The sequence below is a fragment of the Natator depressus genome, chromosome 11, assembly GCF_965152275.1.
Source record: "Natator depressus isolate rNatDep1 chromosome 11, rNatDep2.hap1, whole genome shotgun sequence".
In the NCBI taxonomy this organism is placed as follows: Eukaryota; Metazoa; Chordata; order Testudines; family Cheloniidae; genus Natator; species Natator depressus.
Window position 1 is genome coordinate 72,002,942 of NC_134244.1, and position 24,227 is coordinate 72,027,168.

The window sequence follows — 24,227 nt, forward strand, 5'->3', positions numbered from 1 at the left end:
GGCCACCACCAGAGCGAGTGTCCAACCCACAGCATCTCTGCAGCACGGCCAGGGCCAGAGAAGGGGCCTGGGACCTACAAGGAGCAGGCTGTGAACTGCCCTGACGTTCCAGAGACGCTGTTTGTGATGTTCCCTGCCACAGAGCGGGGTGATGTGTTTCCTTTCACCTTTCCCATTTTCCCTTATTCTTTTTAAAATTAATTGTTGATTAAATAACTTGCATTTGCTTTAAATTGTATGTAGTGGTCAGTGGGTCAGAGAAGTGCCCAGTGCAGAGAGTACCCCGGAGTGGGGACACCCTAGCCCCTGTCCTAGGTGACTACCACAGGGTTGGGGGTCGAGCCCCCCAGGACTCCTGCGCCCAGCCTTGTTGGGGTTACGAGGACTCTGCCAGACAGGAGAGCGGAAGGGGAGTCCTCGAGGGCAGGGAGGCCACTGGGTAAAGGAAGTGGGAGCGAGGACTCAGATCCTTTCGCTAGCCCACTTCACCGGGGTCGTGCAGAAGCTCGGAAAGTTCCCCACAAGAGCGGGACTATTCCCCCGCTTACAGGAAGAAGGAGGTGCCTGAAAGTAGGACCCACAAAACTCAGCGTGCGAGGCATCTCCACACCGACGCTAACCAACGGGAAAGGCCGATGGGAGGGGTGTGCCCTGAGCCCCACCCCTCTCTGGATCTCAGGTTACGAGGTCTGGCTTGGAGAGAGGTACCTCCCCTGGCTCCCGCCCGCCCAGCTTTCCCCCACCCCCTGCCCTGCCCTCCCCTGCCCTGGCCGTACCTGGCTCCAGCCCGGCCCTGCCGCGGGGTGGGACCAATACTGCTGCCAAGGCCGTCACGAGGGAGGTGTGGGCCCGGGGCAAACCCCCCCTCCGCCCCAGACCCCGCCCCACTCCACCCCTTCCCCCAAGACCCTGCCTCCTTCCACCCCTGAAGCAGCAAGAATAATCCCATACATTGCATTGATGGTGACTTATTTGCCTGATTTGAAACGAGACCTAAAGGACCTGAGTCTCCTCGCTGTCGATAGCCCCCCGCTTGGCCAACCAGCACTGAGACGCTGAGGTGCGGGCGGCTGAGAGGTCTCACCAGAGGTCCCACAGGACGGCCCAGGTCACCATCAGAGCGGATCGCTCTCAGATCCAGACCCACCTCTTTGTGAGGACCTCCCGCGATAAGAGCAACCCCCTCCCCGCCCACCCTCCACATTCACCCCTCCTTGGTAGAGAGAGGGAAACAGGGAAAAAAGAAGCAAGAGAAGAGGAGAAAGGAGGGAGGAAAGAGGAAAAGGGAAACCAAAAAGGATAAACCCCAAGGTCCCCAGTGATTCCAAGCGTCAAAGTGCTCGGTAGGAAATCACATTCTGCCCCCTTAAGCCAGTGTTTTCTGTGCCGAGAATTCTGCCTGCAGCAGGTGCATCAGACCCAACAGGTTCCAAACCTCTCGCAGCCTCCGACCTTGTCAAAGGAAGTTCGTTTTCTGGCACAATCAGTGGTGGAAAAGGAGAAACTCCACAGAGGCTCCTCCTCATGCTCACGACTTGAATCCTAATTCTCTCCCCGTCCTCGAGGGGAGACCTGGCGAAGGAGACGTGCGGCTGCAAAGCCGGGGGGGTCTCAGCGACTGCCCTGGCCCTGCACCTCGGCCCTGCCCCGCTGATGTCGGGGTCTCTTTGTGAGGTCACCCCCTCCCCACCACCTTTGCCCAATGGGCTGAGGTCCTGCAAAAGGCCTTTGTGATGTCACTGCCCCCCCTCCCCTCCCCTCCAAGCTGATGTCCTGCCCCTGCCCAGCCTCTGTGGAGCTTGGAGTTGTTGCCCCCGGATCTCCGCACTCAATGACTGGTGAGTCGGGGGTGGAGCCGGCTATACAATAAAACACCAATTTTTCATAAATTAGTCGATTTAAGGCCAGAAGGGACCATTGGAGCATCTAATATGACGCCCTGTATCTCCCAGCCCTCCCGTGTATCACAAGAGCTGCTTTTTGATGAAAGCACCTTCCCGAAAGGCATCTAGTCTTCACTGGAAGACATCAAGAGATGGAGAATCCATCACTTCTCTTGGCAGTTTGTTCCAGTGATGAGTCGCCCTCCCTCTTACAAATCTCTGCCTTGTTCTAAGGAGAATTTTTCTGATTTCTGCTTCCAGCCATTGGTTCTTGTTCTGCCTTTCTTTGCAAGACTAAAGAGCCCTTTAAATACTTGCTGTTTTCTCTCAGCGAAGGCACTGCAGGCTGCCATCAGCTCACCTCTCCATCTTTTTGAAAACTAAACAGACTGAGTTTTTCAATCCCTCCTTATAAGTCTTCTCCATCCCTCAAATATGGCTCTTTTCTGCACCCTCTCCAGTTTTTTTTAACGTTATTTTTGAAATGTGGACACCAGAACGGGATGCGGTATTCCAGTGTCAGTCTCCCCACTGCTGAATCACCTCCCGTTCCATCCTCTGTTTATCTATCCATGGATGGCGTCACGGACTCACAGGACTTGTGCTCTCTCTCAGCCTCGTACAGTCCTTGGGAGGAACCTCCTTCAGTGTGACAGCCCTTCTCGGAAATCCACTCTCTCGAGGGTTAAGCCGTAGGCCCTTCCGCCTCCTGGAACCCCTCTTCTCTGAGCCTTGAGCATGCCTGTCTGCCGTGGGTCCCCTCAGGGAGTCCCCTCACTCTGGACCCCTGGGGCCTCTACTCCCAGAGGGAAGAACGCAACCCCGATCCCGAGACTGCCGTGACTCTCAGCCAGCGTAAAAGAGAGGGGTTTATTGAGCATCTGAACACAGCACAGCAAACTCTCAGGGCCTCAGGCCTAACCTCCCTCAGCACAGTCCATCTAGGTCTCTCCTGCACCCGTGTGGGCTCTGGCTGTTTTCTCTCCCCAGTCCAGAAGCCCCCTCCTTCCAGCTAAGCGTCCGATATCAGCTTCCCACAAGCCTGTGTCCTTTGTCTTCTGTCCCAGGTGAACAGGCTGCCTGGGTCTCCTCTATCTCAGCCTCTCCTCTCCTCCCTCTTTTCTTTCCCCCAGGCTGGAAGCAGTCACCGGGTCTTCTCTCCTCAGCCCACTGTCCTACTACTGGCCCGACCTGGCTGTGACTTCCAAGCTGGGCCTCCCGCTCACCAGTCGCTGGGGTATCCATTCTCCAGACCTTTGCCTGAGGGCCCAACTGACAGGCGAGATCACCGCTGGTCCTCTGTAACAACAAACGACCTCTCCCACCAGTGCCACCTCGTTAAACAAACAGCACCCAGGGAAACTGAGTCCCACACGTGGCATGCAAACCATTGAAAAACCAAGAAAATCCCCCCGTCATCACCGATGGCTTTGGCCCTGTTCCCCACAGCATCGCACCGGGAGCGGATGTTGAGCGGCTCGCCCGGTATGACACCTAAATCCTTGACAGAGTCACGGCTTCCCGGAGTACAGTTCCCCCTCGGTGGCCTGCCTGCTCTGTCCTGCTGCCCGCTCCCACTGCGCCAAGAGGGGACCTGGTGACTGGAGCTGCTGTGGTTGTGTGAGAGCGCCGGGCTGAGAGACCAAAGGGCACCTCCGTTCTGGAAGAGAGGGGTCTGGCCGGTAGGTACAGTCGCCCCCGGTTTGGGGCACAGAAGGGGCTGTGGCTGGCAGCAGCTTGAAGCCCGTCCCCGAGCTGCGCTAGGCACTGTTTGAATGAATGCAACGTCCGTGTTACATACGGGCTCCGGGTGCTCGGTCGGAAGCACTGAACTGCCTCAGAGTTCTCTGTTTGCAAGGTCGGTGCCAGGAGATTAGAGAGACAAGGCGGGGAGGGGATCTCTTTCATTCTCCAACTTCTGCTGGGGAGAGACCAGCCTTCGAGCTCCGCAGAGCTCGTCCTCAGGCCCTGGTCTCTCTCCCCAACAGAAGCTGGTCCAATAAACCATATGACCTCCCCGGCCTGGTCTCTCGGTGTTTTCTGCTCCCACGGGCGTGGCTGGGAAGGGCCACAGGGCTCAGCAGGCTCAGGGAGAAACCTCAGCTCCACTGGAGACAGGAGGGGAGCAAACCTCACAATCCGTGTGGTCACTGCAGGTCTGTGCATCTGCCCCCTCCTCCCTCAGTGGCAGTCTGTGGGGGAGGTCTAGGGTGGCCAGAGGTCCCGATTTTAGAGGCACAGTCCCGATTTTTGGGTCTTTTTCTTATATAGGCTCCGATTACCTCCCACCCCGTCCCGATTTTTCACACTTGCTGTCTGGTCACCCGAGGGAGGTCTGGCAGCCCCCTCCCCAGCCACAGTCCGTGCGTGCCCAGCAGTCTCTGTGTGTCTCAGCAGCCCCCTGCTCACTCCCACGTGGAGCCCAGATCGGGGTGGGCTGGGCCTCTGGTTTGTTTGATCCCTGAAGGGTTTTCTGGGCACTAACTGGGACTCCAAGTTTCTCCTAATTTGAGGAAATCCCTGTGAAAACTCACCTTTTCCGGGGGTCTGTTTCACACCCTTCGCCAGAGACGTTCCCCATTCTTTCTCCAGTTCAGCTGGCAGCAGGTCTCGTGCGAGGGGCGGGGGAGAGCTGAGATTTCAGGCTGCCGTGTTATGGCGGGATTGCTGCGATTAACTGGCTGAACGTGCTAATTCTGAGGACGAAACGGGGAAAGGGGCAGAGATCGAGAGTCAGGGAGTGAAATGGAGAAAATACAGGAAGCATTTCGAGCAAGGGCGAAGTGCAATGACCAGAATCCAGAATATTCTCTGCACCCCTTGTCTAACTCTGGGCCCGATTCTCTTCCGCATTGACGGCCCTTTCCCTGTCTCCGGCCGTGTCTGGAGGGCTTTATGCCCCGTCCAGCCCCTTCACACTGCCAGGAAGGGAGAGGTGTGATGGAATCTTCGCCCAAACAGGAACCAGGCCCTGTGTCACCTTCATCCTGGGTTTGCGATGACCCCGAGAAGTTGGGGGGCCACCGGCACCTAGAGCATGGCCCTGCCACAGAGGCCCCACCCCCGGTCATCCTCTTCCCCCGAGGCCCCGCCCACCCACTGTTCACTCCTCTGGCCCCCGAGGTCCCCCTACCTGCCCCTCGCTCCTCTCCGCCTCTTCCCCCAAGACTCCACTCACCCCCTGCTTGCTCCTCTCTGCCCCTTTCCCCTAAGGGGGGCTACCGGGGGGCCATGGGGCCAGGCACCCGTCCCTTTTCTCTGTCTTCGGTGAGCGGGGGGCCGTGGGGTCCTTGGGGAAGGAGGTGGAGCAGGACAGGAAGAGGCACGAGAAGACGGGGCCGCGGGGGAAAAGGCCGAGGGGGGGTGGGGCGCAGGTTTTGGGGGAAGAGGCGGAGGGGGGATGGGAAGAGGCAGAGCAAGAGCAGGGCATCGGGCTAAGAGGCAGAGGGGAGCGGGGTGCAGGCGGGGCCCCCACTTATTTTTGTTGCCTTGAAACACTGCTCTCCACCCCCCAACCCCCCCGCCCCAGCCTCTTCCCCTGAGTCAGGAATTATGGTTTATTGGTTCACTCTGATTTGTTTCAGTTTTATGTTCGCATCTAATGCAACTAATTGGTCAGAACCTGTCACTTCCGAAAGTCCCAGACGCGTGCCTCAGTTTCCCCATCTAGCTCCCTTCTCGGGACCTTTGATTTTCCTCAGAGTCTCCTTCAGATCACTGGTTTGTTGGCACCAATAACCAGGTCTGATTTCCAGGTCAGGAGACGTGTCCTCCAGCTGCTGGAATTTTCCTTTTTCACATCAAGAAAGAAACAGGTTTTTTTCCCAATAATCATGATTTATTTTATTTTTGTATTTTACTGTGAATTTCTTGCCACTGAAAAATGCTGAATTGAGGGGCCTGGAGAATGAATCTCTTTGTAGCCAGCCACAGAATAGCTACAGCCCCAGCAATGGCTGGGCAAGCTTCCCCGAGGTGTCCCGTCAATGTGCTTCAGCCCTGATTGACTGAGACCAGCTCTGGGGACAGGACGGGAGTTCAGTCCCCGTGGGCAATTCACTCCTCGGCCTCCATGCTTCAGTGACCAATAGATTCCAATGTTCCTGCTGGTCTTTGTTCTGTGGACATCTGACCACCTGCATCTGGACCAAGATTCACTCCCTCATGACACGTTCATTCCTTACCAGTCTCTGAATCGTCATCAGAAGAGAACCCCAGTGCCCTGGAGGTGACAGGCCCGGACTGTGTCCCCGGAGTCCCGGGGCATCGTCCCTGCCCGAAGGCTGTGGCTGCACTGGGGAGTTTACAGTGGCAGTCTCTAGTGGAGCCGCTGGAAGCCGACCGGAGGGAGCTCTCCACCCTCAACGAGCAGCCATAGCCATGTTGGCAGGAGAAGCTCTCCCAGCACCATAGCACTGTCCACACCGGCGCTTAGGTCGGTGTAACTTGTGTCACTCGGGGCGTGGCTTATTCACACCCCTGAGCCACATACGTTCTACCGACACAAGGGGAGTGTAGACGCAGCCTTAGCAGAGAAGCGATTAAGAAAACCGCTTTAGTTTTGGAGGAAATGCAGGAACCCCAGGTTCGTAGTAAACCAAAGGAGATTCCGACCCCACGAGTCACCTTCCCCACTTTGCAGTTGTGCCCTGGGATAGTTGTTTTGTCTCAGCCTGTGGCCAGAATAATGAGGTGTGAAGGGAAGGAGCCAGGCACCTGTCTATGGTGCTTCTGACATCCTAGAGGGGAGAAAGGAGAAAAGACGCTGAGTCCCCCATGCCACTCACACAGGGGGTGGGAACTTTGGTGGTAATTTAAAGAGAATCAAGGGGCTCAAAGAGAGACAAAGGTGTTAACGTCACCCTGTCACTGTCCAACATTAAACAGGTGAAACAAGGCTTGCAGTTTGGTATTTAGAGACTTCAGCCTGCTTACTCCCAAGGCAAACACCCCTCTAAAATCCTTGTTAGTGTTTTATTAAAATACAGAGGAAAAAAGAGAAAGAGATAAAGCAATAGAAATGTAAAATATTCAATAAGACTTTTCTTTCTACAGCGTCCCTTGTGCCCTTTCTCTTTAGCTGGGAGAGTTTTTAGAAGGAAAGTTCCTTATGTGACAGTCTCTTAGATGGTATTTAAGATGGTAAGAGCTGTCCTTCTGGGGAAATAGAAGAGGTTCGCTGAGATGGGCTGGAGCTGTCAATGTTGTGGTCTTTCTTGTAAAAGTCCAATCCCATTTCCTAGGTGGCAAGATAAGGCAAACACACACCCAAATGGGGAAAGAAAAGAACAGCAAAGATAGAAGATGCAGCTTCTGGCTCTGGTGTTGACCTTCTCTTGCAGCTTCACTGCCAGAGAAACACAAGCCTAGCACAAGGCCTTCCAGCCACTCCGAGACCTGGCAAACTTGTTTCACCTCAGGCTGCTTGGGACATGGCATTTAGCTGTCGTTCTGGTCACAGGCTTACAGCAGTGTTGCAAAACATGCAGTCTTGGCCAGCTGAGTCAAATGTTGATTGAACAGAAGCAGAAGGAGAGGGAGAGGAGAAAGAAAAAGCGATACGGAAGGGAAAAGAGAGGCTGGGGGTGGAGGTGTCTTACTTCGGCCTGGCTACACTAGAAAATGAGGTCGACAGAACGACATCATTCAAGGGTGAAATCCACACCCCTGCGCAGCCTAGCGGAGCCAACAGACGTCCCTCCTCTCCCCGCGCCCCGACCCGGAGACGGTGCTCGGTCCAGGAGAGAATTCTTCCGTCCCCCAGCTCTCCGCAGCCGGCGATGGCCTTCCGTTGGCACGGGGGTGTCTCCATGGAGGCACACAGCTGTGCTACAGTAGTGTTTGCAGTGGAGACAAGCCCTTAGTCACACATCCCAGGTGGTGTTTGGGATTCAGTTGGAACCAGTGGAGATGACACCGTCATCTAGCTCCCTCTCTCTGGCGTAGTCTGGTCAGAATATCTCATGGGATTACAACAAGCAAGGTTTGGAGTTTGAGACCCTGGAGCCCTTCCTTTTCTGGCTGGTACCTAGCCACACAGCCAAAGGTGGGGAATTAGCTCACATGGAAGAGCGGTTGCTTTGCCTGTGAGAGGTTGTGGGCTCAGTGGCTGTATTCCCCATGCGCTGCTGTGCATCTTTATTCTGTCTCGTGTGGTCAGCCCACCCGCCTCCTTTTCCTCCTGTTCTGGCCTCCCTGTCCATAGCAGTCAGGCAGAAGATCAAACGCCTTCCGTCCCAGGCCTGCAGCTAGCCAGGGGCTCGAAGCCACAATCTTGACCTCTTTAGTGCCAGGATCTGGCCAACTGAACGAGGCAGCCGCTGGGAAGCTCCTCAAAGCATTCCACCAGCGTACGGTTAAAGATGTGAAAAGCATGTGAAAGTTCATCAACTGTTGCAAGAAGTGTGAAAAGTGTATCGTGGCCATTGTGAAATCCTTTCCTTTTCTTTTATGGGGGGAGCATTAGGGTTCTGTCTCTCTCTCTCTCTCTCTCTCTCTCCCGCTCTCTCTGTGCACGTGTAAGCGCATTTCCTATTTAGAGGCATGAGAAAATTTGGAAGGTTAGACAGGCTTCCGGGTGGTGGCGTTAGCTCAACTGGAAAAGTGCTGGCTTTGCATGGGAGAGGTAGTGGGATTGCTCCCCATGTTCTCCAGCCTACTCTCTTGGGGTGAGGAATTGGCCCTTTTCTTGCTGAGCACCGACCACCCTTTGCCCCCTCCTCCATGCTCCTCTGCACAAAGCTGATTGGCTAGGAGGGAGTGTCACTCAAGGACACGATGACTCTGCTCTCTGGGATGCATTGAGTGACTGAGCAGACGGGTGGGAGGTGCCTGATGCCATCATAGCTGTAGGTCATGTAACCCACATGGCCTCCTGAGCTCAGCCCATGATGGAGGCATACAGACAGCTTGGAGTGAGCCAAACCAGCTAAGGGCTGCGTGCGGCCATGTATCTGTGGGTGTCTGGCCAGGCCAAGGGAGGGGTGTTAACTGGACGCTGTGCCAGAGAGTTTGTGTAGGTCCGGTTGGAGATCCTGAGCTGGGTCTGCTCCTGGACTTGTTGGGTTAGATAAAAGTGGTGTTCTCTTCTGAAGTCTGGTGCTTGTTCTAGGGGCTAACTCTTATCCCTGCAACACATTTCATGCAGGGACCGTTGGTCTTTGTGCCAAGGTGCATGGCTGGGATCCAGGACTATAAGTATCCCCTCTCCCCCGACACTGTTGTGCTTAAGAACCCAAAGTCCGCGGTTTACCTGGCTGGCGCCTCGGCCTGGGCCAAAGGTGGGGAATTAGCTTAAGTAGTAGAGGGCTCACTTTGCCTGTGAACAGTAGCAGGATTGATGCCCACATTCTCCAAGCGATGACTTGTTGTTTCTTCTCCCTTCCCTCTTGGCCAGTGTGGTCAGCCCACCTGCCTCTTTCTTCTCCTGTGTTAGCCTCCCTGTCATTAGCAGTAGGCAGAAAAGCAAAAGAGCAAAAGCCATCTTTCACCGTGCCTCAGTGGGTCACAACTGAGAATACCAAATTCAGGGCAAACTGCTGAGAAATGGGGCAGACACACCCCAAAAGTGGTGGTTATACTCCCATAAGAGATACCAAACCAGCAACAAAAGTAAACTTCTGTTTCACCACACTGGCTAAGAAGAAGCCAGAAAAGCAGTCTCCTTAGGCATTCCAGTCTTTATATTGTCTCCAAAAACACTGAAATTACTGATGAGTGGTTATTGGAAACCAATTTCATCAACCAAAAGGGTTCTTCTGATCCTAAAGGACCAGCCACATACCCAGGTTTCAGAGTATCAGCCATGTTAGTCTGTATCCACAAAAAGAAAAGGAGGACTTGTGGCACCTTAGAGACTAACAAATTTATTTGAGCATAAGCTTTCGTGAGCTACAGCTCACTTCATCGGATGCATGTAGTGTATTTTCCTCTACATCCGATGAAGTGAGCTGTAGCTCCCGAAAGCTTACGCTCAAATAAATTTGTTAGTCTCTAAGGTGCCACAAGTACTCCTTTTCTTGATACCCAGGTTGATATACAACTCAGATCTTAGCCCAGTAATCATGCTATTGCTAATCCTTTAGTATCTAAGATCTAAAGGTTTATTTGAAGGAAGAAAGGAAGGAAGGAAGGTGAGAGTTAAAATTGGCTAAAATTTAGGAATCAAATGCATACCATAACTGCAAAATTCTTGGATCAGGCTTGCAGCAGTGATGGAATAAACTGCTGGCTTATTAAGTCTCTGGTTGTTTCTGAATCATTGGAAGGTCCTCAGTCCTTTGATTAGAATGCTCCCATTAGTATACGGTCATAGTCAAGAGGTTTGAGCAGGAAAGAGGCCAAATGGAGATGTTTCCAGGGCCTTTTATAGCTTGTGGATGGAAACCCCCATTGTTTCAAACAAAGCCCTCAGCAGAGATAGTGGAAAATTACAGGTAACAAGATGGTGTTTGGAGTCGCATGATTCCGCTTAGTCACAGCAGAAGCCATGACCTGTACTCCAGATGGAACGTTCACAGGCAAGTCCATGGAGCGTAGATAGGCGTGTGACCTTATCGAATTGAACTATGACCATATAGACCATTATTGCAACCCCTGTCATATAGTTGCAGCAAATCTTGTACAAAGATGGTGAAGTGAAGTGTCTATGAAAAGGCTGTAATTTGCTGGTTATGCATATGCTGTCTGTATGTGTGTATTATTCTTGTATTTGAAGTTATGAATACTGGCTATGTACTTGAAATTGCTGAGCTTGAATTAATATGCAAACTAGATACCATTAACCTGGGTTTGAACAGAGACTGGGAGTGGCTGGGTCATTACACATATTGAATCTATTGCCCCATGTTAAGTATCCTCACACCTTCTTGTCAACTGTCTAAATGGGCCATCTTGATTATCACTACAAAAGTTTTTTTCTCCTGCTGATAATAGCTCATCTTAACTAATTAGCCTCTCACAGTTTGTATGGCAACTTCCAACTTATCTGTATGTGTATATATATGTTCCATTCTATGCATCCGATGAAGTGGGTTTTAGCCCACAAAAGCTTATGCTCAAATAAAACTGTTAGTCTCTAAGGTGCCACAAGTCCTCCTGTTCTTTTTGCGGATACAGACTAACATGGCAGCTACTCTGAGAGCTGTATTTCACTGTTTGCTGCTGAGTAGCACCAATGAAGCATTTGGCCAGCTGACTGAGAAAGGGCTGAACTCTTCACTTCAGAGAAAAAATGCATGAAAACAGTTTTATGAACGAGTAGCTAAAAACACAAACCAAACCAACACCGACTGTGACACCCCCCACCCCCAAGAAATAAAAATACAAACATGAAATGCTAAGGAGGTCGCATGCTGATGGGCTCAGTGTACAGCTTCCCCCTAGGTTTATATCTGGTGCCTCCCTCCTCTCACTCCTCTCTGCACAACGTCAGGTTCTTCCTCTCTGACCCTCAGAGGAGCAGCCCCAGCAGGGAGTTGCAGCAGGGAAGAGGGGAGAGAGGGGCAGTTTCTGCAGCCCCCACAGCAGGTCCCAGCAGCCATGGGGAGGAGCTGCCAGGGCATCTCTGCTGGGTCTCAAGCACTTAGGGCAGAGAAGCGGCTCCCCAGGCTGGCGTTGTAAATCCGAGACCAGGTGCTCTCATCTCTGTGACCCTTTCCCCCTCCAGACTCTTTGCCACCTGAGCTAGAGCCAGCTGGGGAACAGGGAGCTGCAGCCTCTGTAACCAAATGAGAACGTACAAAAGTGGGTCCCATTACCCAGACTGAGAACTGCAGTGACATTTCTACTCAGTGTCAGGTGCCCAGGACAGAGGCAGCTCCCTGGGATCCAGGCCTGTCCCAGCCAGACCAGGGCTGCTGGGGAGTGTGAGAAATAGTCCCAGCCTCCCCCAGGACTGAGCCCTGCCCCTCACACTCTGATTCTCTCTCCCTAGTGACTGTGACTCTGGATCCAGACACGCTCATCCCCAGCTCATCCTATCTGAGGATCGGAAAAGTGTGAGATGGGGATACACTCCGCAGGATCTGCCTGACAATCCTGAGCGATTTGACACTGAGCTCTGTGTGCTGGGCTGTGAGGGATTCACCTGGGGGAGACATTGCTGGGAGGTGGAGCTGGGCGATGGGAGGCGCTGGGCTGTGGGGGTGGCCAGAGAGTCTGTGAGGAGGAAAGGCTGGATCAGTCATAACCCTGAGGGGGAGATCTGGGCTGTGCAGTGGTGGGGGCATCAGTTCCAGGCTCTCACCTTCCCTGAGATCCCCCTTCCCCTGAGCCGGGTCCCCAGAAGGATCCAGGTTTCTCTGGACTGTGAATGGGGGCAGGTGGCATTTTTTGATGCTGATAATGAGGCCCCGATCTTCACTTTCCCACCAGCCTCTTTCACCGGGCAGCGAATTCGTCCCTGGTTCTGGACAGGATCCTGGCTCAAACAGTGTAGCTGAGATGTGGGGTGGGGGTGGGGGGATTTTGATGCTGCACCCCATAATGCTTTATAGAAATGTGCTTATGAGTGCAAATGTGACATAACTGTAATATGCTTTGTGCTAAATATGGCATGTAACATATCTTTGCAAAGATTATGATCTACTGAATATATTCATCCTATTTGTATGCATGTGTCATTTTTATTTCTGAAGTTATGAGCATTGGCTCTATGCTTGTATTTGAAGCGTTTGCTGTGGAAAACACATAAGGGAGGTTTGGCCAACATATTCACAGATTCATAGATATTTAGGTCAGAAGGGACCATTATGATCATCTAGTCTGACCTCCTGCACAACGCAGGCCACAGAATTTCACCTGCCACTCCTGCAAAAAACCTCACACCTATATCTGTGCTATTGAAGTCCTCAAACCGTGGTTTAAAGACCTCAAGGAGCAGAGAATCCTCCAGCAAGTGACCCGTGCCCCATGCTACAGAGGAAGGCGAAAAACCTCCAGGGCCTCTTCCAATCTGCCCTGGAGGAAAATTCCTTCCTGACCCCAAATATGGCAATCAGCTAAACCCTGAGCATATGGGCAAGATTCACCAGCCAGATACTACAGAAAATTCTTTCCTGGGTAACTCGGATCCCACCCCATCTAATATCCCATCACAGGCCATTGGGCCTATTTACCATGAATATTTAATTACCAAAACCATGTTATCCCATCATACCATCTCCTCCATAAACTTATCGAGTTTAATTTTAATCTTATTGTGAAGGGACTATTCAAGTAATTGACTGACAATGGACCTTGGGAGACCCCAATACATGTCTGAGGAGCCTTCCTGGGAATGCTCAAGATAGCATGTGAGCAATGCCTGCCAACTGAGTCATGCATGGACATGTGACTTGCCCATCTGACTCCCAACTCCCTCTTGCTGCTGTAATTTTGCACAGAAGAACAAAGGGATTTCCTCCCACAAAAGACAGAGAATATAAAAGGCCCTGGAAGCCCCTCCATTTTGTCTTCAGATGGCTCAAGAGATGGCTTCTACACCCCAAAGAGATGCCTGAAAGCAACTGGAACAAAGGACAGTAACTACAGGGGTGGGAGTGATTGCTGGAACCAGGCCATAAACTACAGCTTTGGTCTGAAAAGGATTATACCTGAGATAACATCCAGGGTGAGAAGTTAGCAGCTGTAACTAGATCCTTAGTGTATTAAGTTAGCCTTGCGTATTTCGATTTATTTTACTTAGTAACTTACCTTGGTTCTGTCTGTTATTACTTGAAACCATTTAAATCCTACTTTTTATACTTAATAAAATCACTTTTGTTTATTAATAAACCCAGAGTAAGTGATTAATACCTGGGGGAGAAAACAGCTGTGCATCTCTCTCTATCAGTGTTATAGAGGGTGGACAATTTATGAATTTACCTTGTATAAGCTTTATAAAGAGTAAAAATGATTTAATTGGGGTTTGGATCCCACTGGTAGCTTGGTGTCTGGGTGCTGGAGACAGGTACCCTGCTGAGCTGTTTTCAGTGAATTCTGCAGCTTTGGGGGCATGGCCCAGACCCTGGGTCTGTGTTGGGGAGGCTAGCATGTCTGGCTCAACAAAGCAGGATTCTGGGGGGGCCAGGCTGGCAGGGAAAACTGGCTCAGAAGTAATTTTGGCACATCAGGTAACAGTCCCAACGGGGGCTCTGTGACCAAACCCGTCACAGGGATATCCCCTTGAAATCAACCTCTCTAGTCTCACGCACCCTTGTCTTTGTGACATTGGACGTTTCCTGTCTTCCTTCAGACTTTCTGCCATGCAATCTCTATGACCCTGGAGGGCCTGATAGGTGTCTAACCTGTCAAAGTATAGAAAGCAGGGGCAGCTTCTCTACCTCCTCCAATCTCATCGACCCACGGCTTTTGCCGCCCGTATGGCACTGTCCTCTATGGCGCAGGAGGACTCTGGGAATTCTGGCTCAGACAGTGCTCCTGAGACGCGGTGGGAATAGTTCAATGGGCATGAAAAAATGGGTGTCTCTAATCACAGTCATCTTAGTCTCTCTGATACTGGAGGACTCTCATCTACCTAGCCTGGGGCTCATCTTTATGACTTTGGAGGACACTTGTCTACCCAACTCCAATATCTAATCTCTGTGACACCCCCCTCCCGCCCTGCAGCCCCAGGGATGGCAAGGAGGGGGTGTGAATAGCTCTGGAGCTGCAGGAGGAGCATAGGGGCCCTGAAGGGCACATGTGGGGGCTGCAGGATGAGAACTGTTGGAGGGTCAGGGACAGAAGTGATGTGGGGCTTGGCGCTGTAACTACTAGCGGGTCTGGGGGACAGGCAGATGTGGGGGTGGCAAGGACACCAAATCAATTGTGATTTGGGAGGTTTGGGGAGAAGGTGGATCGTCTGCACCAGCAGGGAGCCTGGGAGATAGAGACCCAGTCCCAGGGACTGGGAAGTGTGACCTCCAGGCTACTGGGGAAGGGATGCTGTGGTGAGGAGGAGGGGCGGGGGGGATGTCATTTGGATGAAGGTGAGCTGGCTGCACGGAGGAGAGAGGCAGGTACAGAGCAGCTTTAATCAGAAGGGAGAGAAGAAATCAAAGTGGGGGGGGGGGAGGAATAAAGTAAAACAAGTGTAAATAGAGAAACCTGGGGAAAGGCATGGGGGGTAGGGAACTAATGTGAAAAGAGTGAAAGCAAAACAATTCTGAAACCAGAAAACCTTTTTGGGGCAGAGAAGAGGAAGGGAAGAGCTCGGGGAGAAAACTGGGAACCTGTGTTGGAATGATTTGTGATAGGGAATAAAAGAGATTTAGGGGCAGACAGAGAAATAAATGGATGGAAAACAAGTGCTAGCTAAAATGATGTGAAAAACTAGGTGAAATAAAATAAAAGGGAGAAGGAAAGAAAACACAAGAGGGAGATCTATAAAATCTTTCTGAATGTGTGACTGTAACTCATTAGCAGGGGTGAAAGTAAGCAGAGGGACTTACTGGTACCCCGGGTCCCTCCTGGGCAAGGTGTGGGGTGGTGGCTCTGGCCACCGGAAGGGGTGGGGCCTCGTGTGGAAGGGAGGGGGCTGGGGATCAGGCTCCCCCAGGCAGCCCTTCATTGCCGCCACTGTGATTTGAAGGGCCACCCAAGGCTGCTGCCCCTTTTGGCCCCCCCATCAGGGGCCCCGCCGGACCCTACCGCAGGGTTGCCGACTCGGGGGAGCAAAAGTGGCAGCGCTTTAACGTTGGCCGTGTGCAGGCTGGTACCGGCGGCCAATTCTCACCAATACGCCATACCGGCCTGCACCAGCCCACTTTCACCTCTGCTCATTAATTCCTACCCAGAGTTCATTTGCAATATTTACACTTTAATGCCTTTCAGGATAATACTTCAATTTTTTGAATGTTTTTACCACATGGTCTGGTTATGAAAGTTCCCTCCCAGTTCTCTTTAAGCCTGACATTTACTTAATGTAAATAAAGCATATAAAAATGTTTCCTTGTTTATATCCCTTTCATTTTCCAGCTGAGATTTTTGAAGATAGTCGTGGAATTTTTTTTTCTCCTGAAGTGGTTGTGTCACCGAACATTAATGAGGATATGCATGTATGTCACTCTGGGATTGTCTACAATGCAATGTAAGCCCAGGGTTATTGGGTCTGGAGTCAGCTGGCCCATGTTGGAGAACCCTGGGCTTGAGCATCTACACTGTTTCTTAACCTTACATAAAGACATTTCTAACCTAGGGTCAAACCTGGGGCTCTGGTGTCCACGCTGCAACATGTAGACCTAAGTCAAACCAACCTTATCCCAGATTCCCCAACACCCACCTGAAATGTGGCCGCTGTGGCCCTTTGACCATGTTTCAGTGTAGCAAAACTTCTCCGCCCACCCTGCTTGTTACAGGAAGTTTGAACAGCCCACCAACACAGACTGCCAAGGAGTGATTTTGGTCTGTGTGTGCCCAGCTACCAGAGCCAGCAACATGGAGAAGGCACCTTTTGAAGAAGTCCTCTTGTTTGCGCTTTCACTCCTGCATCAGAAAAAGGACAGAGCTTCCTTGAAGTGCTGGTGGACATTTCAGAGGAATTTTCTGACCCACCAAAGGTACCTGATGGACTGTATGATGGAGCAGGAGGAGAAGGAGTACCCTGGCATGGCAGAATCACACTGGCATATGCTGCTCAGTATAACTGGCATAACTGCTGGTATTCCCTAGGTAGACTGGCACAGGGCCTCAAGCAGAGACTGGTGAGATCACATCATCCTGCAGACCTGGGATGCCCACCAGACAGTCCAGAGTTTATGCAGAACAAAAGGTACTCTCCTTTAAAAAACAAACAGTTTGAAAGAAACAGAGAAAAAAGAAAATAACAAGCAGAAATAACAGTATTTAAAATACATGCTATATTTACAGTCAGGAAATGTGAGAATTACAAACAATTAAATGTAATAATCAGAACACAGAGAAGAGAGTGTCCAAAATCTGTGAGAATAATTTAAGGCCCTAAAATAGCTTTTCTCATGAACAAAGGGATTGATTTAATAAGCCGTCCAATAACACAATCACTTTCCATAATATTTAACAGTTTTATTCCCTCTCTCTTTACTTATCACCTTTCCCTTTCTTTCTCTCTCCATTTCCTTCCAGCATCTCCCTCCCCAGAAAAGCCCCATGTTCCCCTTTCCAGTCTTCAGCTTCTCCTCTCCCTACCATAGGCGCCGACTTCTACTGGCGTCGGTGGGTGCTCGACCCCTCTCAGCCCCGGCCCCACCCCGACTCCACCCCGGCCCCGCCCCCTCCTGTCCCTATTCCAACCCCTTCCCCAAATCCCTGCCCCGGCCCCGCCTCCTCCCCTGAGCGCACCACGTTCCCACTCCTTCCCCTCCCTCCCGGAGCCGGTTACAGCTGTTTGGCGGTGGCAAGCGCTGGGAGGTAGGCGGAGGAGCGGGAACGCGGCGTGCTCAGGGGAGGGGGAGGAGGAGGAGGTGGGGGGGGCGGGGATGGGAGCTTGGCTGCTGGTGGGTGAAGAGCACCCTCTAATTTTTCCCCATGGGTGCTCCAGCCCCAGAGTACCCACAGAGTCGGTGCCTATGCTCCCTTCAACCCCCCATCTCCTCTGCCTCCCCCGTCCCCCTCTCTAGAGCCATAGCAGCGTGTTGTAACCCATCTGAGCTGTCCCTGGGACAATGACTAGTTCAGTCCATTTCTGGCCCACAACCAGAGGGAACCCCAGTGGGATATTGCTACCCCTGACTCCACCTCCCCATCTCCAGGCCTCAGGGGCAGATTTTGAGCAGGACGCCAATCCCCACCCAGAAGAAGGGAAGGATTGTCTCCCCAGTGAAAGACGCTGACGTGAAAGTAAAGATCAGGGTCTCATTACCAGTATCATAAAATGCCACCCACTCCGCTTCATAGTCCAGATAAACCCCAATCTTCTTAGGCCTCTCACTCAGGGGCATGGGAGTCTCAGGGGAGGTGAGAGCCCGGTACTGATCCCCACACCGCTCCACAGCCCAGATCCCCTGCTCAGGGTTAAATCTGATCCCTCCCTTCCTCCTCATAGACTCTCTGGCGACACCCACAGCCCAAAATCCCCCATCTCCCACCTCCACCTCCCAGTAATGTTTCCCCGAGGTGAACCTCTCGCAGCCCAGCAAACAGAAAGAATGGAATCTCTCTGGATTGTCCGGCACCTCCTGCCGTGCAATTCCACGCCTCACGCTTTTCCGATCCTCCGACACAACGAGCTGGGCGTTTGCTGTGTTTGGATCCATGGTCACATTCGCTGCAGTGGAGAGAGGGAGAATCAGGACGCTAAAGGCAGAGCCAGCGGTGCAGGAATGCGGGAATGGCCCCCCCACTCCCCACGTCCTGGCCTCCTGCCCCTTCTCCTCCCCCCAGAGGGCCGCCTCCTGGCCAGGCCAGAAGCTGAAGCCCGACCTGGGGAACCTCTGCAGCTGTGGGGAGTCATGGACCCCCCCATGGCCCTGCCCCCAGATGACCCCCCATCCAAGGCTGATGGAGGGTCTGTGGCTCTTCGCAGCAGCTGCCCGGCTGTCGCTTACCATGGCCCGGCTGCAGCTCTTTGGCCCCCCAGGCCCTGTCCCCAGGCCAGGCTGGAAGCTGGATCTGGGTCAGGGTAAGAGCCACGCGGGCAACTGTGGAGAGCTGCAGAGCCTCCTCCTGCCTTGGTGGGGACCCAGGGGACGGGGACATGGGCCAGGGGCTGCTCTCGCCCCGCCCCCCATCCCAGGTCCCAGCGTCTGGCTTGGCCAAGGGGGCAGGGCCTCCGGAGGAAGAGACGGGGCAGGGGCAGGGCCATGGAGGGGGGTGGGGCCTCGTGTCCCCCCCGCCCGTCACTTTTAGGAAGACGGATCCATCAGCCCTGGACAGAGCTCATCTCTGGGGGAAGGTTTGATCTGCCCCAGCTCCTTCCTCCAGGATTTGCCCAGCTCTGAATGGGGAGGAACTCCAAGATCTCATCAGAGTGCAGGGCAGAGTCACAAACCCGAGCAGGAACAGGTCAGCGACAAGAGCAAAAGGTCATCTGAGCCAGGCCTGAGATGCAGACTCTTTCCTCTCCTGCAGATGCCTCTCCCTGGGACCAGAGACCCAGGAATGCTGGGGATTTTATTCCCATTTCTTTCTCACGGACAGAACCCCTGCTGTGCTCCTCCTTCCTAATATTTAAAGTCAGATCACACCATAACATGATTTGATATACCCCTAACTTAAGTTCCATGGGGAATAATCAAGGCCAGGTAAAAAGGGATAACAGCCAAGAGGCCATCTCTACTAGAGGGAGGCGATCCACAAGAAAAGGGAATTAGGACAGGCTGAAGAAGCAGAGAGATAGTTTAGCACAAACGGTGCTTAAAGTAGATTGAAACACAATGGGCCGCTCTCACAACTAGAGTCGGTGACATTGTTAGGCCAAAACTTTTGTTGGTGAAAAATTCAGATTCAATAACACAAACATTTTCCAAATCCACGTCAGTTTGGCCAAATTGTTTGTTTAAGAGAAATAAAAATATTCAAAAAAATCAGAATATTTTGTTTTGATATTTTAAAAATTAAACATTTTGATTTTTTTGGTTGGGAACAATTTTTCATTTCAAAATTTCCCTTAATCTTATTTTTAAAAAAGCAAAAATACTTTATAAATGCTCAAAATAAAACATTTTGTTTAAATAATTTTTTTAACTCTCTACAAATTTTCATTTCTGGTCTGACCCAAAACAAATTTGTCTTCAGTTTTTTGAAATTGCCAATGAACTGAAATATCCATTTTTCACCCAGGTCTCCTCATGACATTATCTAAGGAGGAAGGAGGAGATCATCTGTTTTCAGCAGAGGAGAGGAAACTTCTCTCCTATCCACCACACCCCCCCCCCCACTCTCTATCCTTTAACCATCCATGGATGTTACTCCAGTTCTCATTCGATGTAAGTCACTGCAGAGTAGTGCCAATGTAGACGTAGCTCACTTCCAAGGTAAAAAGTTGGGGAAGCAGCTGTCCTTTGGCTACCCTACACTGCAGTGGCCACTGCAGAGCTGACCTTACCATCACCTTCCTATGCTCAGTGGCTCTGGGGTCATCTCAGCTGGGAGTTACTTGGCTCTTCAAATGCATGGGTTGAATTTGCAAGCCATGTTCCCCTAACAATCATGTTCTGATTATTGTTAGTGATATGCCTGTGTATGCAGTTTGGAGGGAAAGCAGGGCTTATAATGGAAGCTCACTTGCATCCTCAACTACAGAAGACACAGGTGGCCCACAGCTGATTCAGGTGTCTCTAGCTTGGCATCCAGGTGGAATGAAGAGGGATTGAGAAGGTGGTATCACTTTTTCCATTTGAAATTAAATGTAGGCCATCTCCCATCCCAAAGCTAGATCTGACTGAGAATTCTCACCTTGTGTGAGGTCCTGGCATGGCAAAGGATAAGGCCAATGCCCCGTTTCAGTGTTAATATAGATAATGCTTGTTGTGAATGAGTCAGAATTTCATGGCTGTCATGAAATCTATGCAGCTATCAAAGTTTGTTCATGGTAGCAATGTGGACCAGTGAAACTCACTCTATAGATAAGGTCCCAGCTGAGTTTCCTTTAATAGCCCATTTTTGCCACGGTTACAATACTTATATTAGCTTCAAAATTGGCTGAGGAGGTCTGGCTCTTAATATTATATAAATAAAGCTGAAAACAAACAAACAATCAACAACACAGCAGTCAGCAGGACAACCCTATATGAAGACCAGTGTCCAGCACCAAAATGTAGGGGATTGAAGTTTAAATTTGAAAGTAGTTAAGATGGTTTATTCTCTTTGGCAATCTAAGCACTGAAGCTGGGGGAAATTTTTTTTTTGCTGAAAAATGTAGATTTGGACTGACTGAAAGATTTCACGAATTTGTGTGAAATTCAGAGAATTTTTTTGGTAGGGAAAAAACTCTGAAAAAGTTGACACACTGCTTTTTCACATTTTTGAAACAAAACAGTTTGACTTTTTCGTTCAGAAAGATTTTTCTTTTTGAAATTTGCTTCAGTTTTATTTTAAAAGATGTTTTAAACCTTTATAGATTAGTCAGCCATTTCTGGCCAAAAGATTTGTTTCATTCAACCAGATTTTTTCAACTTTTCAGTTTGCCCAATTTCTTTAAAAAAAAAAATCATTTTGAGCCACCCTGAAAAGATTTTTTCATTTTATTTACACCCCAAGAATGGAGGTTTTTCGTAACTCTGAAAAAATGTAATGGTTGTCCTTTCAAACGTTTACAATGTTCAACTGACATAATGCAGCTCTGAAATTTTACTGTGCAGAAGAAAAATGCTGCTGCCCCCCCCCCTTTTTTTGATAGTTGATGTTTAACACAGCACTGAACTGTATTAGCTTTTTTATTTAATTTTATTTTATTGCCTGATCGTGCACTTCCAGTTCCAAATGAGGTGTGTGGTTGACTCGTCAGTTCATAAACCTGGTGTTTGTAACTCTGAGGTTCTCCTGCATGTATTTGTTTTCAGTACAGCCGGCAAACTGAAGAATTGGCTATTCACACACCTCCACTAAGCACATCAAATGACTGCCATAGAATCAAACTTTAACAATAAATGACAAAGTAGTCTTTTCCCCTGAAGACAGAGCTCCCAGTATAGCCTGATCACTAGGATGGCTGACAATAAAAAAGGACAGACAATTTCCATCAAATCATACATCAGGAATAAGGAGGTCTGTGTGGGGAAGGGGATGTGTTCAGTGCTTAAATTTGTGCCAGGGCATGCCAGCGTTGAGCCCTGGCATCTCTAGGCTTGGCAGTTTGTAGCCCTGGTACCTCTGGGCTTGCTGCATCAATTATGAATGTAAAAAAACTGCTTGAGCCCTGGAACCTCTTTCATTACATGTTAAACACTGGATGTATATAAGAGCAGACCCATGGAGCAGCAGGTGAAACCCGTGTGGGAAGCGTTTGTGCATCTTTGTCTTCTTCTCCCAGAACTGTGCAAATAACTGATTTTTAGGTTCACACCAAAAATAAATTAAAAAAAATCATTTTGGGTCAACCAAAAATCTTAAAATGTGTTTGTTTTGGGTTGTTTTGGGTTGAATGGCATATATTGTTTGACACAGAATAAAACATTTTGTTTCACTTTTGAGGGTTTTTAAACCTGAAAAAAAAAATGAAGTGAAATTTGAAATGAAAAGTCTTTTTGAATAAAAAAATCATAATATTTCATTTTGGACATTACCAAAATGGAGATTGGGGGAAATTGGGCTTGGAGAGGAGGATTGGAGGAGATTTGGGTGGAAGGGAAGAAATCTTCTTTCATGTTGCAGGAAATGTCTGCAGGCAGGGAGAACCTTGTGGGTGATTTGTTGAGTTCAAACTCAATAGAAAAATCCTACCTTGGGCCCAGACTTAGCCTATCAGTTTGCAGGCTAAGAATCACCTTGCTTTTGTTCTGTTGATCTCTCTTCTCTTCCTTTGTTACTTCCTTGCTCATACATTTTCTTTCAGGTATGTTTCCCCTTTTCTTCCCCTATCCTGACTCTCTCAGTCAGGTTCCTAATTCTCCTCTTCATAGCCTTTCCCTGATACCTGATCCCTTCCCTTCAAACAGCTGCTTCTTTCTTCCTCATTCCCCAGGGCTCCCTTTCCTTCATTCTTTTCCAGTGTTCTTCTTCCTTCATGCTGACCTCCCCCTTCTTCCTCTTTCTAACCTGCCTGCCCGAGGATAACCTTTACTCCCCTTCTTTCCCGTCTCTCTGGCTCTGTCAGGGAGGCTCATGCAGTTTACTGTGCAGGCCGTGGCGTTCATGCATGAACAGAAAGAAAGGAGCACTAAATGCCAGATAGTCAGGGAAATGAAAAAAGTTCAGTGAATCATGCACGATGTCCTGAGAAACACTGGACATTTCTGAGCCATCTGCCCCACTGTATTCACAATTACTGAAAATGTAAATCAGTTTGCTAGATTCAGTGACATAATTTGACCCTCTGCTCTGGAAGTTAATTTTACAATATACTTAAGGAGCTAGGCTATGGTTCATCCATATATATATATTCAGGAGGAGACTAAGGATTTAGCCATTCTCTGGTTAGAGGCATCGCACTGTCAGGAATATACTGTTTATACATGTAATGCAATGGCCATAAGAATGGCCAGACTGGGTTAGACCCAAGGTCCATCTAGCCCAGTGTCCTGTCTTCCGACAGTGGCCAGTGCCAGGTGACCCAGAGGGAATGAACAGACAGGAATCATCCAGTGATCCATCCCCTGTCACCCAGTCCCAGCTTCTGGCAAAAAAGAAATTAAGTGATTTGCCCAATGTCACACAGGAGACGGGATCTGAACTGAGGCCTTCAGAATTCTAGGCTAACACCCTAGCCACTGGACTGTCCTTCCCCTATGAATGTGCAAAGAATAACATCAGGACAGCATCCCATTCAAGTACTACCTGAGCATGTATTATCCAGAAAAATGTTAATTCACTCCTCTCTGTGTTCCCAAAGGAAGATTCGCCAGCTCTACAGCTCACTTGGGGAACCGCCTTCACCATTCAAACTTCAACCAGAGAAACTATTGCATTATTTCCTGTTTGTGTTTTGTGTTGTTTTAAACTATTTCTACAAAGAAAGGGAGCAAGGATCTCTCAAGGAAGTGAAATTTGGACATTAACTAAATACAAACTTTACTTACTTGGACAAACTAGGGCTTTTCTCCATTCTGAAACCAAGCAAATCAAATAAAGGTGAGCACTCATGTGAATAAGTTCATTGTTAAGCTGAATCTGATTAATAAAAAAGGATGCATTACAGAAAAAAGAAGGGGGGAAAAAGCTTACCAAGTTCTCTTTGCAGTCCACCTAAATAATAATAATAGTAACAATAATTAAAACATCCGAAATAAAGACATTGTGGACGAGCTTTTCTCCCAAGATTAAATGAAGCCCGACCCCTTCATCAAAACCATCTCAGGCCAAGACTTTTTAATCAGTCTTTGGGAAACGATTCCCTTCCAAACCACGGAGAAGGCACCTCTGAATTCTTCCAGTATCAATTATTCTAGCCCTAAGTGGGGTTAAAGGCCACATCCTATACCCAACCACTACACAGCGTGGGACAGGGGTTGTAGGCAGTGAATTTATGTAACGTGATGATCACTGTAGACAAACTCCTTACCTACAGATAGTGCTGTATCTTTATTTTAGTGTTAAATTGTTGTCTTGTATGTTATTATCTTGTTGTATCTGATCTGGGACTTTAGTACAAAGTCAAGGCCTGCGTGTGTGTGCTGGAGTTGGTACTCGCAGCGTTTCAATACATTTCTGTGCTTCCATAAGGAAGTACTATAAAACTCCAGACTAGAGCTTGTCAAAACTCAGAATGTATGTCACACTGTTTCATTA

The 24,227-nt window shown here is 49.9% G+C and overlaps 1 protein-coding gene across 3 annotated transcripts in view; it reads right to left on the reverse strand.

The window, feature by feature from the left end:
- Positions 1-17,596: 17,596 nt before the first annotated feature.
- The window catches only part of LOC141996205 (butyrophilin subfamily 1 member A1-like), a 43,679-nt gene continuing 37,048 nt past the window's right edge, over positions 17,597-24,227 (reverse strand). For all 3 annotated transcript variants that reach the window (XM_074968170.1, XM_074968171.1, XM_074968172.1), the window contains 3 exons: positions 23,664-23,684; positions 23,519-23,545; positions 17,597-18,108 (listed from right to left, as the gene is read on the reverse strand). In XM_074968170.1, coding sequence (XP_074824271.1) covers positions 17,597-18,108; positions 23,519-23,545; positions 23,664-23,684 — 560 coding nt within the window. The remainder of the gene's footprint in view (positions 18,109-23,518; positions 23,546-23,663; positions 23,685-24,227) is intronic.